This window comes from Archocentrus centrarchus, chromosome 3 (genome assembly GCF_007364275.1).
Source record: "Archocentrus centrarchus isolate MPI-CPG fArcCen1 chromosome 3, fArcCen1, whole genome shotgun sequence".
Classification (NCBI taxonomy): domain Eukaryota; kingdom Metazoa; phylum Chordata; class Actinopteri; order Cichliformes; family Cichlidae; genus Archocentrus; species Archocentrus centrarchus.
In genome coordinates this window covers 1,671,790-1,690,643 of record NC_044348.1, presented here as the reverse complement: position 1 = coordinate 1,690,643, position 18,854 = coordinate 1,671,790, and the positions used below count along the sequence as shown (strand labels likewise).

The following is an 18,854-nucleotide window of genomic DNA, read 5'->3' as shown; positions in this document are numbered from 1 at the left end:
GAGACCTTCTGCAAAGCACAGCCAAGCCGGTAAGTGATAACAGCAACTACAGGAGGCTACGAACCTTCTCAGGGATTGTCCCTACTCCCCCAGGAGAGGAGCCATTGGAGAACTGGATATTGCAAGCTCGTTTGATGATAGAGGAATATGATCGGCCTGACAAAGAAAAGAAAATGAGAATAATGGAAAGTGTAAAAGGTCCTGCTTTGGAGATATTGCAGGCTGTCCGCTTTAATAACCCAGAGGCCACACCCCAAGGGTACGTGGATGTGATTGAGAACACATTTGACACACCAGAGACAGGAGAAGAACTGTACTTCTCATTCAGAATGCTATGCCAGCATCCCGGTGAAAAACTTTGAGTTTCTGCGAAGGATGGAAAGATCCCTGAACAAAGTAGTGAAAAAAGGAGGTCTGTCTCCGACTTCCATAGACAAAGCTCGCCTTGATCAACTCATTAAAGGAGCCACAAGGTCTGACATGATGTTATTAAGTTTGCGTTTGAGGGAGCGAAGAGATAATCCACCTACTTTCTTGCAGCTGCTGAATGAGGTGCGCATTGAAGAAGAGTATGAAGCCTCCCGCCGTAGACTTAACCCCACAAAAGCTCGGCATGTCAAAAGTGCTACTGTACCCACAGGGGCATATGTCCAGGATCTTAGAGCTGAGCTCCAAGACCTCAAAACCCAAGTCAGTGGGCTCACGGCTGCGTCAGGGGCTCCATGTGTCCTTTCCCTTGAGTTTCCACCCACTGATGAGGCAGAGCCCAACAGCTTGGGAGAGAACAACAACATTCAAGCTTTAAAGAAAGAAGTGGTGAAACTAAGAAAGCAGATCTCAGTTATGTCTGTTAAACCCAGCAAAGAGCCTGTAGTATCACCACTCCGTAACCAGACTTCTCCTGTGCGCATGCATCAAAGAGCTACGGCACTCAGAGATCCCAGTGACTTTTTCTGTTATCGCTGTGGCGAAGATGGGCACATTTCCACCAAATGTAAATCCCCAGAGAACTACCCAAAAGTGATACAGAAACTCCTTCATGCCCAACGGAAACTGAAAGCAAGCCAGAAAGCTCCTGGTAGTGCAAAAGAACAAACTACCACAAATGTAGGGGTCAACCGGAGCGCTGTGAGTGTACACACAGCTGGTGTCCCAGAAGGACTCGTAGGGCCACCCTCCACTGCCTGTGTGAAGGTGGATGGCATAACCTGCACTGCCCTATTAGACAGTGGGTCTCAGGTAACGATAGTTTTCGACAGTTGGTATTCAAGGTACTTGCCTCATGTGCCTCTCCAACCTGTCACGGGTTTAGATATTTGGGGCCTAAGTGAGTCAGAGACCAGCTACCCCTACCGAGGCTACATCCAAATTGAGGTGGAGTTGCCTGGAAAGACCCAAGGGAACGTGGAGGCTGTCCCAGTTCTTGCTTTAGTGTGCCCAGATCCTCGTTGCTCAGATACCATACCTGTTCTAGTTGGCACCAATGTTCACAAAATTAGACCTCTGTCTTCAAGTCAGAAAGAGGGGAGCCCAAAAACTGTTTGCACCAGCAAGGTGAACGTTTCGCAGTCTCAGCCCTTACCTACCATTAAGTACGAGTTGCCTACAGATGATGACTTTCCTGTAGCCGAAGTAAAGTGGACGGGTCCTGGACCACTGGTTATTCCGGCTGGGAAAAACCATATAGCCATCTGTAAAGTCAAAGAAACACACACGATCGGAGACAGTATCCTGATCACAGAACGTGCACCTTCACATGCTCTTCCCCCAAGTGTGTTAGTGCAGCCAACGGTGTTGTTCTCCAAGACCCTTGACAAAGACAAGTTCTTGGTTCTTATGCGCAATGAGTCCCTCAAAGCCACTGCCATTCCAATGGGTACTGTGGTTGCACACTTGCATGTGGTGGATATAGTGACTGACATCCCGGGCACACACACAAGAGCTTCATCTCAGCTGGACCCATCACTGTTCGACTTTGGGGATTCCCCTGTACCAGCTGAATGGAAAGAGAGGCTGAAACAGAAACTTGCAGAGAGAAGTAATGTGTTTTCAACCGACGAGTGGGACGTTGGATTGGCTAAAGGAGTGCACCATCATATACGACTAAATGACGACACCCCCTTCAGAGAACGGTCTCGCCGTGTGGCCCCTGCTGATCTGGATGATTTGCGCCGTCACCTTCAAGGACTACTGGCTGCAGGAGTAATAAAGGAATCAAGGAGTTCCTATGCTTCACCCATCGTATTGGCACGAAAGAAAACGGGGAAGTTGCGGATGTGCGTGGACTATCGAACACTGAACCGCAGAACTATTCCTGATCAGTACACCATTCCTCGAATTGACGAGGCCTTGGACTGTTTGTCTGGAAGCAGATGGTTTTCAGTCCTGGATCTGCGCAGCGGGTATTATCAAATCCCAATGGCAGAAGACGACAAGGAAAAAACCGCTTTCATATGCCCTTTGGGATTTTACCAATTCGAAAGGATGCCCCAAGGGATAACAGGAGCCCCAGCAACCTTCCAGAGAGTAATGGAAAAAGCGGTTGGGGACATGCACATGCTTGAGGTCATAGTGTATTTGGATGATTTAATAGTGTTTGGAAAAACCTTGGAAGAACATGAACAAAGACTGTTCAAGGTCCTTCACAGACTGGAAGAGACTGGACTGAAGTTGGCAATAGACAAATGTCAGTTCTGCAGACCTCAAGTGACATATGTGGGACACATAGTGTCTGAAAATGGTATTGCCACCGACCCAAGCAAAGTGGAAGCAGTAACTCGCTGGAAGCAACCCACTGACCTTCCATCACTGCAGTCATTCTTGGGGTTTTGTGGGTACTACCGTCGCTTTATAAAAAACTACTCTATTCAAGTCAGACCACTCACCGAGCTCTGCAAAGGTTACCCACCCACTCAGAGAAAGAAGAAAACTGCTAAAGTCCCAGAAAAGACCTATTACAGTGTAAATCAACCCTTTGGAGATAGGTGGGGTCCTGCTTGCACAGAGGCTTTTCAAAAGATTAAACACTGTCTCACAAATGCACCCGTTCTGGCATTCGCCGATCCATCCAAGCCCTATGTGTTACACATCGATGCCAGCCTTCATGGTTTGGGCGCAGTACTCAATCAAGAACATCCTGAAGGTTTGCGACCTGTGGCGTTTGCTAGCCGAAAGCTCAGTTCCTCGGAAAAGAACTACCCGGTGCACCAACTTGAATTCCTGGTGTTGAAATGGGCAGTAGTGGACAAGTTTCACGATTACTTGTATGGTGCTCAGTTCACAGTGAGGACCGATAATAATCCCCTCACGTATATTCTGACCACAGCCAAGCTCAATGCCACTGGTCATCGTTGGCTGGCTGCCCTCTCAACTTACGATTTCACTTTACAGTACCGACCTGGAAGCACTAATATTGATGCTGACTCACTGTCACGCAATCCTCTGCCATCGGAGAGCCCCGAGTGGAAAACAATGCCCCTCGACAGTGTCAAAGCCCTCTGCAAGCAAATCTCCTGCAGAAAGTCGGCAGGAGGGAACATGGGATATGCCGAGTCATTAGGGGTTTCCCCTGAGGCACTCCCAGAGTGTTTTGTTTTCCCCACTCGATTGGACCACAGTGCTTTGACCCAGATAAGTAAGGCAGAACTTATTAAAGCGCAAGATAATGATCCAGTGATTGCTCCAGTCAAGAAGTCTGTGAATGGAGAATTCCTGTTTTCACCAGACAAGGAGGCCAACTCAGAAGCCGTACTGCTTCAGAGAGAAGCCAATAAGTTGGTGATCCGAGATGATCTGCTTTACAGAAAGGTGCAGAGGCAATCTGGTAATGAGGTATATCAGCTAGTGTTACCAAGGGAGCTGGTTGCCATGGTTCTGAAGTCGCTGCACGATGAGTCCGGTCATCTAGGATTGGACAAGACTGTTAAACTCATACGGGATCGATTCTACTGGCCCAAAATGTGTGCAGAAGTAGAGCAGTACATAAGAAACTGTGGTAGATGTATCACGCGTAAAGCTCAGCCCCAAAGAGCTGCACCATTAAACCAGATTACCAGTAGCGGACCACTTGATCTGGTATGCATAGACTTTCTGTCCTTGGAACCAGATTCCCAGGGGTATGCCAACATCCTTGTAGTAACCGATCATTTTACCAGATATGCCCAAGCTTTTCCGGCCAAAGATCAACGGGCGTCCACAGTTGCCAAGATTCTCTGTGAGAAATACTTTGTGCACTATGGACTTCCGGCACGGATACATTCTGATCAAGGTCGGGATTTTGAGAGCAAACTCATTCAAGATCTTCTCAAAATGTTGGGGATTCGGAAGTCTAGGACAACGCCCTACCATCCTCAAGGAGATCCGCAACCAGAGAGATTTAACCGTACGCTGCTGTCTATGCTCGGAACCCTAGATCCGAAGCAAAAGCAGAAATGGAGTCAGAGTCTCAGTAATTTGGTGCATGCTTACAATTGCACTCAGAACGAAGCAACAGGGTACTCGCCCTACCTGCTCATGTTTGGCAGGGAGGCGCGTCTACCTGTGGACATCTGTTTTGGTGCACTGGATGAGGATCAAAAGAGTTTGTCACATCACAAGTACGTGGCTAAGCTGAAAGGTGATCTGCGTCAAGCATACCACCTTGCAACACAAGCATCTGACAAGAGTCATCAGAGAAACAAGAAAGCTCATGATAAACATGTGAAAGAGCAGACTCTGGGAAAAGGAGACCGAGTACTACTGAGAAACTTGGGTGTTACCGGCAAACACAAGTTGAAAAGTAAGTGGCGACCTACACCATATGTCGTGGTGGAGAAATTTCCCAACCTACCAGTCTACAGAGTAAAACCTGAGAAGGGACTGGGGGTAGAAAAGACAGTACACCGCAACCACTTACTACCGATTGGCTATCTAGTGAGACTGCCAAACGACACTGAGCCCGAGTCATTTCAGACACCGGTCACAAGATCCCAAAGGAGACTCGCAGCGACCAAACAAACTGTAGATCAGGAATATGCCATGTTCTCATCAGAGTCTGAATGTGAATATGCAGGCCCATCACGATCATTACATATGGACTGTGAGAAACTTCTGACACGACCAGGACTGTTGTTGAGAGACCGAGGCCAAGGTCAAGCCCCAAGCGTAGTTCCTCTTGAAGTTTCATCTCCTGAACTGGAGGAGGGTGACTCAACTCCAGAAGCTCTCGACTCCCCAAATCTGCTTCACAACTCTGAGGAAGGTACAGTTACTGACTTACAGGCAGTAGCAGTGGAGAGGGAGGTGCTACTGGAAGACAGGGACCCTCCAACGGAACGCACAAAGAGAGTCAAGAAGCCAGTTGTCAGACTGAGTTATGATGAACTGGGAAGACCATCTGATCAGCCCTTAACTGTATTGAGCCAGGGAGTGCTGGTTGGAAGCGGCACGTACAGAGATTCACGATGCCACCCCTGCCAGACCCTCTGGTGTCACCCTATGGCCTTATGCCCTTCCTGCGTTAAATTGAATCTCACTAGACAGTGCATGGAGATTCAAATTAGCTAAGCTGTTGGTTTGATGGGGACATCAAAACATTCTAGAAGGGGGAGGGTGTAGCCCGGATGGAAAAATGGGGATTAAATAAGCTTAATTCCTTTGAACATAAAAGCAAAGTTAACAGGAGTGTAATGTACTTTGCATATAATGTGTATTGTGTAATGGAAGAGGAATAATGTTATGTAAATATAATGTTTTCTTACAAAGTTGCTGAATGTAACAGAGCTAACACTCTTAGTTCGTATTTTCTGAGTGGTCAGTGAAGGTGGTCTGTGCAGGTCTACCTGTTGTATTTGGCTGGGTGTGATGAGAGAGGAAGGAGAGGAGAAGAGAGAGAAACGGAGAACGGACGCAGCAGTGTTGGCTCGGAGCGCGCTAGCACACGATAAACTAACAGAAGAGAACTGACTAGTAAATACTATCCAGTGACTGTTAGTAGGAGGCGTTGGGAAACCGCCTGCCCGACAGCTGTGCAGCCGCAGACGACGGTGATTCAGAGCGAGGCATCAGCATCGGCGGCTAGCAGCTAACGGCTAGCAGGAGCTCGTCGCGGTGACGAGCGCCATCTTCTTTGCCCTGTCGGTGGCGAGTGGTGAGCGGAAACAGACTGCAGACGAGAACTGGTTGACTGTCGTCCGGAGGGGACGAGAGGGTGAGCTGGTTCGCAACGCGGAACTGTAAGTCAGACGTTTCTGGTGCAGCTATCGGTGAGTGAAGAGGAGTTTCGCCACTGTGCTGCAGCACACAACAATCAGGCCTGCAACGTTTGTGTGAATGCGAGCGTGTGTGTGGGGCCCATGTATGAGTACTGTTAAGTGACTGTGTATATTTGAATGACGGAGTAGTTAGAATTAACCCTTATAAGCCTAATCCATTCGGACTGATTGGGAAAAGCTAAGGTTGAGTTCAATATTTTTACTGGTATTATAAGAATACAAGTGTTTTAGTGTTTCATTTGTGTCTTACATTTTGCATTTAAAAGTGTGGTTTTCTATCTTGCGTTCACGTTCAGTAAATGTTCAGTTTTGGAGTTAAAGAGTCATCTGAGTCAGTGTTATTTTAAATAGTGTGTGATTTAAGTTTCTTAATAGTCATCACATCATTGTCCACAAGTGAACCTTCGTGGTATCCACTTTGCATCAGACCCACACCCCACCTAGTTTGGTCAATCCTGGGGTTCCCGGTCAGAACACAATATAAAGCGGTGGGGTGCTACAACAATATTCTAATTTTCTGAGATACTGAATTTGGGTTTTCATTAGTTGTCAGGTCTAATCATCAAAATTAAAAGAAACAAACATCTGAAATATATCAGTCTGTGTGTAATGAATGAATATAATATACAAGTTTCACTTTTTGAATGGAATTACTGAAATAAATGAACTTTTTCATGATATTCTAATTTTATGACCAGCACCTGTATAAACCAAACACCTAGGCATGCAGACTGCTTCTACAAACATTTGTGAAAGAATGGGTCTCAGGAGCTCAGTGAATTCCAGCGTGGTACCGTGATAGGATGCCACCTGTCCAACAAGTCCAGTCATGAAAAATCCTCACTACTAAATATTCCACAGTCAAGTGTGGGAGCAACTGGGAATGACAACAACTCAGTCACATAGTGGTAGGCCACTTAAAATCACGGAGTGGGCTCAGCGGATGCTGAGGCACATAGTGTGCAGAGGTTGCCAACGTTCTACAGAGTCAATCGCTACAGACCTCTAAACTTCATGTAGCCTCCAGATTAGCTCAAGAACAGCTCATAAAAAGCTTCATGGAATGGGTTTCCATGGACGAGCAGCTGCATCCCAGCTCTGCATCACCAAGTGCAATGCAAAGCATCAGATGCAGTGCTGTAAAGCACAGCACCACTGGACTCTAGAGCAGTGGAGACGTGTTCTCTGTAGTGACAGTTTGTGGGAACAGTTTGGGGATGGCCCCTTCCTGTTCCAACATGACTGCGCACCAGTGCACAAAGCAGGTCCATAAAGACATGGATGAGGGAGTTTGGTGTGGAAGAACTTGATTGGCCTGCACCGAGTCCTGACCTCAACCTGATAGAACACCTTTGGGATTAATTATAGTGGAGACTGTGAGCCAGACTTCTCATCCATCATCAGTGTTTGACCTCACAAATGTGCTTCTGGAAAAATGGTCAAAAATTCCCATAAACACTCCTGAAGGCAAAGGGTGGGCCAACATCATATTGAACCCTATGGATTAAGAATGGGATGTTACTCAACTTCCTATCGGGTGAAGGCAGACTTGTGAATACATCTAGGAATATAGTGTATTTGCCTCTAAATGATAAGTTTAAGTAAAAACATGTCTGCTTCTTTCTTAACTTGCACCTCTGTTATCAACTCTCTCACAGATGGGAGCCCAGCAGCTACCTCAGACACCTTGAGTTTTGAAATGATTGTGTGACGTCGACAAACATCTCTGGTTCATGATGTTATGAGAAACTAATAGTTAGATTGGAATGTATTTCGATACACGAGGCAATTGAAATTGGGGCTACTGAGGTCAAGAGCTCAACTTCAGCTATATACTGGCTTGTACGTTCAGCAACACCTGCCCCGCCAGGCAGCGTTGAGCTGAGCTGGGATCAGTAACAACTGAGTTCACAGTTACACCATTAACGAGCTGCATCGTCTGCCAGAATGAGAGCAGGGTTTTAACCTTGAATTTTATGAACTTTATGCAGGTTCACATCGGATACCTCCCAAACAAGAGAGTACTGGGCCTCAGCAAGCTAGCAAGGTAAGTACATTTGCTCTATTATCATAGCTGTCACATAATCTGCAAGTGTGTGTGTGTGTGTGTGTGTGTGTGTGTGTGTGTGTGTGTGTGTGTGTGTGTGTGTGTGTGTGAGAGTGACTTTAAGCAGATTATTAAAACTTGTGTGTGTACTACTCACTGACCCCAATACCCTCAGGCTTATCGTACTAACACCCTTCACTAACTCAGTACTGGACAGTCACTGTGATGACAACAGCTACACCATTCACATAGAGACCAGAGCGAGACTCTTGGCCTGTTGTAGCACGTGTTGCATACTGGTGGCGCTAATTAAAAACTTTATGGAATTTGGATTGTCCTGCTTGATGTGAGAGTAACTGGAAAAATATCAATAATACTGTAAGTCAGAAAACAGTAAAAATATCAATAAATAGATTCAGTAAGCTAGAATTTTAGATTAAGTGTTGCAGTTTGTAGAGAATAGATTTGTTTTTCTGTTATGGAGAACGTCATAATCGCTTTCACTTCACTGTAGTTTTTTTCCTAACAAAAGTAGGTAAAATAATAAAAATATATAGACATAAAAATTCCTGTATTGATTCATGAATGAGTACTTTTTAATGAAGCCGATTGGCTTTGTTTTCAGGGAACTCGCCAGTGACGCATCACACTGTATGGTTGGGCTGGATAAAGCCCAACCATACAGGATTTTAACGATCAATACCAATATTTGGTGATTTAAAAATCTGATATTCTGATATGTCACCTGATCTTTTTTTTCTTTAAGACATGTCAAATGTAAACAGATTTTCCTAACATTTGTTATCTGTAGTTATTTATTTACTTATTTACACTCTTCCCAAATCCGCTTTGATCAACTTGTTGTTATGTTTGTGGTGCTCCAAATACGTTTTGTTGCCATCTGGGACGTCGCAGAGTGCCCTCTGGTGAACAAAATATGCAGCGTCGACACTCAAAACAGGGTTGAAGGGTGTTTCTCCCATCTCTTCTGTACATTTTAAAATTTCATTTATCAGTCATTATAAATGTTGATACCAATAGATCAGCAAACAGCTGATATTGCTGATAATATCAGCCCAGTGAAAAATCACTGTTATGTTTAATATTTGGTTGATATACCTTCAGATTTTCACCTTCAAAGACTAACCTCTAAAATACTGGTTATTGTCTGTTTATTGCATTTCCAGGCTTTGCTGAGTTTATTATTTTTATAACACATGTTGGACATCAAATTTACAGTCATTCAGAAACAATGTGCTACAGCAGTAGTTCTCTAAGTAGGATCCACAAATCAGGAGGGGTTCCCAAAATAATTTGCAATAAATCATAAAATCAAGCTTTATGATTAAAAAGTGTATTTATACAGATATAGACCCTTGTGCCTTTAAAGCAAAACACACTATGTTCACTGTCACATTACTGCTGTATGTATGTATGTACTGTGATATCAGTTTGTCATCATTACTCACTTCTTTCATCCCAAATCAGTTAAATCCATGTTAGGAATATTATAGCATCTCTGGAAGTCTCGTTCCCCTGTAAACACATGTCACCCCCCATCTGGGCATCACATCTGATATCAGGCATTGTTTACTCAGGAATGAACATTTACACTTTCTAAACAATTCCGGAAGTCGCAGCAACCAGCAAACGTTAATCATGTCACATCAGGAATAATGTAATGATCACTTGGTGCCGTCAACCACCAACGTCTTCTCTGCATCACTGAATGTAAGCAGGGCATTTTCTTAAAATTTCTATTTGCATCAAAGCCTCCAATAAGATTTGAGCTGCACCTTCTTCTCTATAAAAAAAAAGCTGTCTTCTTTTAAGTAGGTTATCTCCTGCATGCTGCCGTTCCATCATGAGCATACAGTCCTCATGCTGCCCGTTTGTTCCCGTGACATTTCCCTGAAGGTGAACGGGGTCGAGATTGTCCAAAGTGGTTTTGCTCACAGAGAAGAGCAACAGGTTGAAGGGGAAGACCAGGTCGATTTTACAGATCTACAAGAACTGCGTCTGCTTCTAAAATTACTGAATGGAGCTGGTTTATTGTGGTTGTGTCCATTTGAATGACAGGATGTGACATAAGCTAACATTTAAAAGGATGGCAGAAGTTCGATGCCTTGGCCACTGTTTTCCAGTTCCTTGGCAAGGTGCACAAAATGTGTCATTTCAGCATATTGTGCTGCAAAAGACATCATTTTCCATTTAACGGCACTGAGTTCAGTTCAATGATAGTTCTGGCATAAAAGCTAAAAATAATCAAAATCAGTTGATAGACGGCTTCTTACCATTTAGAATTTTAATTAAAAAAATCTTGTTCCTTCCTTCCTCTACTCATTAAATCAGTGTTAAATGTTTATTTCTTTTTTTACTGTTTTACTCTTCACTGCTGCTGCCTCTCACAGTTCCCACATATTTCCCCTCAGGCTTCATTCATGCGTTTTCTCTCCTCTCCTTCTCAGGATTGTTGAAATCTACAGCCGTCGACTACAAGGTAACAACTAAACTCCTCCTGTCACAGTGCAGTCTTTTGTGTACTTGTACTTTAATGGAATATTTGGTTTATTTCACTTGTCTTTTGCATCTTAGAGGGAAATGTTCTATTTGTTTACTTTGCTACATTTTACACCAACAGCTGGATGCATAAATGTGTGATCGTTCATCTTTTCCCACACATAATCTGGTGCAGTAAAATGGATTATAAAGCAGGGTATGCTACTGTATATAGAAGTGCACTGTTTCAACACACTCAGATGGTGAAGATGAAAATGTTTAGCTGTATGTATCTGGTCCCAAGGGTTTTGAGTTCTTTGTATGATTTTCTATAAAACCAACTAAAAGACATTTACCCCCTGCAACTGGTTACATCCCTGTTCAACAGTGTTGTAACACAATTACAATACATTTTCCAGTATTTTCCACTAAATTTAGTAATCACATTACAGTTACGGCAAGTGGTGCTGTCAGACTTGATCTGAGCATTGTCCATCTCACAGAGATAACATATAGGTCCTGTTGTCCATGCTCATAATTTTCCTTTGACCTTTACCTTGAGGTCAGGGTCATAGAGGTTTTAGCGGCTGCATCTATGGTGTGAATTTGAACATCCAAGGTCACATCATTCTCGAGTTATCGTGTTCACAAAATCTTCAGAAAAACCTGACCTCTGGTTATCTAAGGGTCACTGATCATCTTTCATGACAATTTGGTATGAATCTGACTGGTACTTTTGCTGTAATGTTATATAATAATATATATTGTGCTGTAATAGGAAAAAAAATCACCCCACCTGTCTTTGCACTATAATCAGCTGATATCGGTTTGTATGTAGGAAGGGGAAAATGGTGGTGTAGTCTACAACTTTTGAGGGGGGACGATGTGGACATTATTTTTATTCTTATTACATGAAAGGAATAATAAAGTGCAAACTGAAACATCTGCGTTATACTGCTAACACAGCATTAGCCCTTTGCAAATATGCCTGCTAAGAGAAAGCTGCCAAAAAAACAAAGTGATGTTATGAATATACAGTAATCCCTCACTTATCACGGGGGTTATGTTCCAGGACCACCCGCAATAAGTGAAAATCCGCAAAGTCGGGCTGCTGTATTTATTTTAATACTTATACATTATTTTAGTAGTCATACACTATCTTAAGTTTTTATAAACCCTCCCCACACACTTATACACCAAATATATACATTACTGTACAACACATACTACACATGTGAAGAGTACCGCAAAAACCCGCGAAACAGCGAAAATACTGCAATAAATATTTTACACTAATACTGATTGAAAACCCACGAAACAGCGAGTCCGCGAAAAGCGAACCGCAAAGTGGCGAGGGATTACTGTATGCTGATTCCAGACCAGCAGCCAGCAGTCTGATCTTCAGCATGTAATAAAGGCAATGATGAGCAGTCAGGCTTACAGCACTGTAGCCTCCATTTCTACCTGTACATGTTTCTGCAGTAGAATCACTGCAGTTATCGCTTTTGGGCTGGTTTTTGTTGCTTCACTGCATTACTTTTAAGAAAAGTAATGTAGTAAAGTGAAATAAATTTCTTTTTAAATAATGACTTTAACACTGCTGTTCAATATAGTGATTTGACCAAAATAGTCAAAATATCCAACATTTTGCATATAAACAAAGAGCATTTCTCAAATACTCAGGTTAATGTTTTGTCCTTTCAGAGTGTCCTGACCCTTTGATTGGACCCTGGTGGACTAAACAACAAACTCACAAAATGAAGCAGAAAGTTGTGTTAATTTCATTTATGTGTTTAGTTCTGCACTTTCTGCTTCATTTTTTGAAGAACTAAACACATAAATGAAATTAAAACAGGAGACTTGACACAGAAGTGAAGGAACACTGAGGGAGGAATTAATCTAAAACAACTAGGAACCAAGAACAAGGCTAAATGCACTTAGAACTCCATCCATCCATCCATTCACTTCCGCTTATCCTGTTTAGGGTCGTGGGGGGGCTGGAGCCTACCCCAGCTGACATAGGGCGAGAGGCTGGTGTATAGGACCTGTATAGGTCACCAGCCTGTCGCAGGGTCACACTTAGAACACATAAAGCAAATGTAGACATTAAACAAACCAAGAATCAATAGAATATTTACAAAGCTTGAAAGTCCAAAAAACTCTAAATGTGGGGCAAACTAATCCAGGACCATGATCACTAACTGTTGTTTGCTCTGACTGTTCATAGTTCAGGAGAGGCTGACCAAACAAATTGCTGTGGCTATTACGGAGGCCCTGCAGCCCACTGGGGTCGGAGTTGTCATCGAGGCAACGTATGTACATGAACCACCAAGAGAAACACCTTTTTTTCATTGTTTTTCTTGCACAAAAGAAATGATTTTAGGGATCTGTATTTCCAGAGGGAACAAGGGTCTGTATTAAAATATGGCTTATTACCAACCATGAGTTCTGAGATTATAATGTTGTGACATGGGCATTAAAGCGTTTTATTTCCTAATACAGAGCAGTTTATGGTTTGTTACACAGAACCGTTGGGAAAGTTGTCCTTCTATGGACAATGGCAGGAACTTTGGAACAGATACTTGGGTGGTGATTGCACAAACCATCTGTCCTTTCTGTCCTTGTAGCAGGGGAACCTTCAGCAAACAACAGAACAAGTGCTGAAGAGGGAAAATAAGCTGCAGTCTGAGAGATTTGAAAGCTGTCTGGCAGTCAGCATCGTTAGCTACTTCCACAGAGAGGGGTGAATGGTCTGCCTGGAGAAACTAATGATTATCATCTTGCAGATCTCACAAAAATCCTCCTGCAGTGCAAGATTAACAGTTTTACCCCCACCTCTGACAGAAGTCCAATGGAGGGTAGTACTAAAACTCTTTTGCTGTGTGAGTTTGCTGTGTTGGTTAAGTCTGCATCCGATTTACAGGATTGTGAAACATCAGGTATTTTTTAAAACAGGTTGTTCCTCGTTTAGTCTGTCCAACAATAACCAAAATGGAGCAGCTTAAAAGATTTAAGACCATAAGGGACTAATGGAACTTTATAAGGACCAACGAGTTTTCTTTAGCCATTTGTTTTCTGTCTTTGCAGCTTGATGCCACACTGAGATTATGGTACAGTTAGACTAAGGAAAACAGGAGTTGAAGACCACAGCACAACCAAAATTATTGCAGCCATGAGCTTTAAAATGGTTGCTTTGAAGATAATGACCGAGTCCCCACATTAACTATTTACAATCTGAAGAAATTCTGCCTTTGGTAGAGGGATCAAGCTCTTTATTGCAAAGAGACACGTTGCAGACGAGTTGCGCACATCTATGCAGACTGATTCAGATTGATTGCAATATGTTGGCAATCTGTGTGCATTTATAAATTAGATGGCAATTATTTGCGAACCTTCATCAATCTGAGAGTGACTACAGTCAGTTTGAGTCGAACCACAGCTGTTTGGAAACAGATTGCGTCCCACCAAGTGACCTGTGAAATCACCTTGCAATTGAAAGTGGTTGCTGCAACTACTTGCAACTGGTTGCTGAATGTGATATTCAGTGCGGTCACTGGGTAACCACTATTTTTTCTCATCTGCAAGGAGGTTTGCATTCTATTTTCACTCCAGTGCGACTGAGCCATTATGTAAATTTTTGTCATAAATTAAGAGCTCTGCCAATTTTGTACACAGCAATGACATCACCAACTGAAAATCCTGTTGATGTTAAACGACTCCTTTTGGAACTTCGTTTAGACTCTGGTTCATTCTGTAGAAATGCAGGTAGAGGAATTCTTCTCAAAAGGATCTTAGTCTCTACTCAAAGTTTCTGTGGTTAAATTATGATTTAAGGTGATTTGTGCATCTTCTTTAATCTTCTTGTTTCTGTTAGCTTGTGCTTCAGTCTTTTCGGAACATCTTCGATGGTACTGTATTGTTGCTAAGTTTTCCTCTTTAAAACCTTAAAAAAATTTTCAATTGTTTGAGAAAGTAAAAGTAAAAACAGTGAAAGCAGCCTTAATTTAATAATCTGAAGATAAATCTAAGACTTTTCCCATTTCAGAATTGCAACTAAATAGCTTTAAACCCCAGATACAGGGCCTTCCTGTACTTCACTTTCCTTTCCCTGTGTTTCTCTTTGCAGTCACATGTGTATGGTGATGCGAGGCGTTCAGAAGATGAACAGTAAAACCGTCACCAGCACCATGCTGGGAAATTTCAGAGAAGATCCAAAAACCCGCGACGAGTTTCTGAGGCTCATCAAAAGCTGAGGGGGGTGAAGCTCCTCCTCTTCCTCCTCCTGTTGCCTGGGGTTACCTCCAACCTACATGAACCAGCTGCCATGCTACCTGTGTGTGTGTGTGTGTGTGTATGTGTTTGTATGAGTGTGTGTTTCCATCTCACCAAAGGCAGTGGCAGAGTGTTTGCTGTGTTATTGTACTAGTGAATTGTTACCTCTGTGATTTTAGTGCGAGGCTGCTGACTGACACGTTGTTTGCTTTTAGACGACGGGACAGACTTTAGTCCTTTTGTCCACGTGTCGTGTGTGCTCGTTCTTCAAACATCAGTCGCAGGCCTCTGAAAAAATGGAAGAATTTACGGAGAGATTATTCCCCCTGACAAAGTAATCGGTTCTTTTTGTACTTCCAGATGTCATGAAATCATTTCCAGCAGCTGGTGGGTAAATGCCCTTTGTTTACAGTGTGTCACAAGTCAATAACACAAAGATAAAAACAAAGTAAAGTATAATATTCACACTAGTATCTCCTTCTTTAAATATAATATTGACACTAAGCAGTCCAGAATTTGTTGACTGGAAATGACTGGAGCCATATTCTGAAAAAAATCCAAAGGACAAAAGCTGATGTCAGGAAAACGCCTAAAAATAAGAGGCCCTAATGTTAGGAATCAGAATCCAAAGAATTTTCTCACTAAAAGCGGTGCCTATATCAAAGTCAGTACATTCACACATAACATCAAGCAACACTGACCAAAGTGCTTTACAGATACAGCAAATATTTCCATTACAATCAAACTGCCCAGAGGACTCGATGTCACTACAAGCCCCCTTTTAAACATGGAATGAACAGCTTCATCCCTCTATTAAAGCTGCAGCACTCTGTCATTCAAACGTTGCTCACTTTATTCATCACAGCTTCATCCAAACACACCCACTCAGAAACCCTAAATGCACATGTAGCACTTGACTGAAGTTAACCCTAGTTTGGATCTTTTACTTCTCACGGCAGTTGTTGCTGGGAGGGTGGATGTGCATGCTGTACAGACCTGTCCATGTCCATCACATACAGCGCCAAAGAATTCTCCTCTCGACTGAGAAAGTTTCCCAGCTTTTCATTACTGTGATTCTGGAAAAAAATGCTAGTTTGCAACACTCTGACTGAATAAATAAACCTGATTTTGAGGCCGTTGCTCTCAAAAAATTGGTGCAAAATGTAGAATTAACTAAACAATTTTGTTTGATCAAATATGGGTTCAACACGAGTTTCAGAACTGTGTGCCTGAGACGACCATATTTAGGACACCTCTTTGTGACATCATACAGAGCCAAGAGTAGAAAAAAAAACACTCTAAAACCAATCTTATAGAGCAGCCTGAATCCTGAGACACTGATTTACTTGTACATACAGGCCTTGAGGCGACTGCTGTGATTTGGTGCTATAAAACTGAATTGAATACCCTGACACTGGCTATGGTTAAATGCCCACCATTGGAACAGCGTGCAAAAACAGCCATTTAACCTTTCAGCATATTGTAATTCAAGTAGTCTGAGAGGGAATTCCTGCATCTCCTCTCAGCTCTCCTTCCAAGCTCCAACAATATCTTGTAGGTTTGCTTCATGAACTATTTTACAAACCAAAACTGCTCAATAATGTTTTATATATTTAAATGTGATGTCTGACCAAGCATCTTTGACAATATCACTCTGTGACCTGTTCTCACTTCATTATGACATTTTAAACAACTAATTATTAAAAAAATAGAACACTTAACAGCTACGGCCCTGTACATAAAATTATTATTTGTGTAATCAGTTTACACATTTGATTTTCTTTGATGGATGGCACTTTATCACCTCACACTTCAAAAACATAATTTCTAAACTTTGCTGTCACAAATATTTAGCCTTCCATTCTGGGCTTTTTAATTAATTAAAAACTCAAAACTAGAATCTTTGCCATGAATCGTGCATTGTTATTATTATTGTTTTTGCTGCATTAACACAATTTCAATATCAAATTTCACGGACTCATCAGAGTAAATATTCAGATTGCATACATTACACCAATATTCAGATTTTATTTTTTCAGTTTCATTCTTTTTATGTTCCTTTGCAAGGATCTGCCTTCATGTGCCAACTCGCTTCTCAGTTAAAACAAAACAAATCTTTATGAATCAAACTGGAATTTTTCATTTCCATGAGAAGCAAATGAAGTGAGTGTGTGTGTGTGTGTGTGTGTGTGTGTGTGTGTTTCCATCCCAGCAGATGAACAGTGTGTGAGTGTGGGCTGTTCAGTGAGTTTATATTTACTTGTGTAGCATACTTCTTGCATTTCAATGCATCACAAATATCCCCAGACAGATTTTGGGAGGTTTTAACTTGTGCAACACGATGACTGGAGTTGAGCGTGTGTGTGTGTCTGTGTGTGTGTGTGTATGTTGGAGGGAAGATGGGCGATAACAAACAGCTCTGATGTTTTTGTGGCCTTGTTGAGAAGGAAAGCCTGTTCATTGGCCCCTTCGCCATCATTGTCACATCATGTACTGTGTTCACATTGAAGAGTTTTTAATCAAAGAAAATAAATCTCTATGTGACAACAGTGCCTGTGTCTTTATTCACAGCACACACAGCTGACATGTAAGAACTTGAATGAGTTTGTTGAATGAATTCATGAAACATTAGCAGATAAGGAAAACTTGTTTGATGGTGTTTTAACCAGCTAAAACCAATATTTTACTTTATAAAATTACAGCTATAAAACAGTGATAGCTTACGAACCAGTGGCAAGGTCACGGGCAGCCAAGGATCATTCATGCACATGAGGAGTGAAGGCTGGCCCATGTGGTCTGATCCAGCAGATGAGCTACTGCAGCTCAGATTGCTGAAAAAGTTACTGCTGGCTCTGACAGAAAGGTGTCAGAATACACAGTGCATTGCAATTTGTTGCAAATAGGGCTGAATAGCTGCAGACCAGTCAAGGTGTGCCACAGGGTTCTGTGCTAGGACACAGAACCCTGTGGCACTCCATGACTGTACTGGTGACACTGGTCCAGTACCTTATTGCCTAAGGGAATATTGGTGGTCAGGGGGCCCTAGACAGCAACATATGCCACTATGCCTCGGGCGGCTCTGTTCATAGTAACGTTCCTACAGTCCGTTTTACCTCATTTGAAAGAGTTTCTCACTCCTGCCGCTGTCTCCGCCTCCCAAACACTCAGAGCCGTTCAGAGGGGGGCGGGGGAGCGCAGTGACATGACTCTATGTTGCGCCTTCAAAATAAAAGCATGCGAGTTAAAGATTTCAAAATCAAGTATTTTTCTCCTCTGCGGTGTAATATTTGGGTGGGACAAATGCGCCTGTCTCCAATATTGGGGGGGGGGCGCACACACACACACACGTCCCCTCAGCTCCGCCACCCCCCGGTTCCTACGCCTATGGTTACAAGACATGTATGGCAAACTGCTGCAAAGCAATAAAGACATGCTCGAGGCACAGAAAGTACAGAAAAAGAAATATAAAAAACTGGAAAAAAAAGCATGCAGAAAAGCAGCAAGAATCCCTATCATCCCCTATCATCCCCAACCTGTTTCTTCATCCTTGAGAATACAGGCTAAGGAGGTAGGGTGATTTACTTACAGTCTTTGTGCAAAGCTAGACTAAATGCTTACCACACAAATATGAAATTTGTATAAAATTTATGGTGACCAAAAACCATTTTTAAAATGAAAATGACCAGAATTATGGATTACATTTAACCTGGTTTGGACCTTTACTAAATTTTATATTAAAATTAATAGAACTTATCTAAAGGTTGAAGTCAGGTGTGTTGTGCTGG

General features: G+C 42.6%; 1 protein-coding gene across 1 annotated transcript in view; it reads left to right on the top strand.

Annotated features, from left to right (window-relative positions):
* The window catches only part of gch1 (GTP cyclohydrolase 1), a 29,173-nt gene extending 11,555 nt beyond the window's left edge, over positions 1-17,618 (top strand). The window contains exons 3-6 of the mRNA XM_030719465.1: positions 8,243-8,298; positions 10,767-10,798; positions 13,025-13,109; positions 14,924-17,618. Of these exons, the coding sequence (XP_030575325.1) occupies positions 8,243-8,298; positions 10,767-10,798; positions 13,025-13,109; positions 14,924-15,050 (300 nt within the window). The 3' untranslated portion in view covers positions 15,051-17,618. The remainder of the gene's footprint in view (positions 1-8,242; positions 8,299-10,766; positions 10,799-13,024; positions 13,110-14,923) is intronic.
* The last annotated feature ends 1,236 nt before the right edge of the window (positions 17,619-18,854 follow it).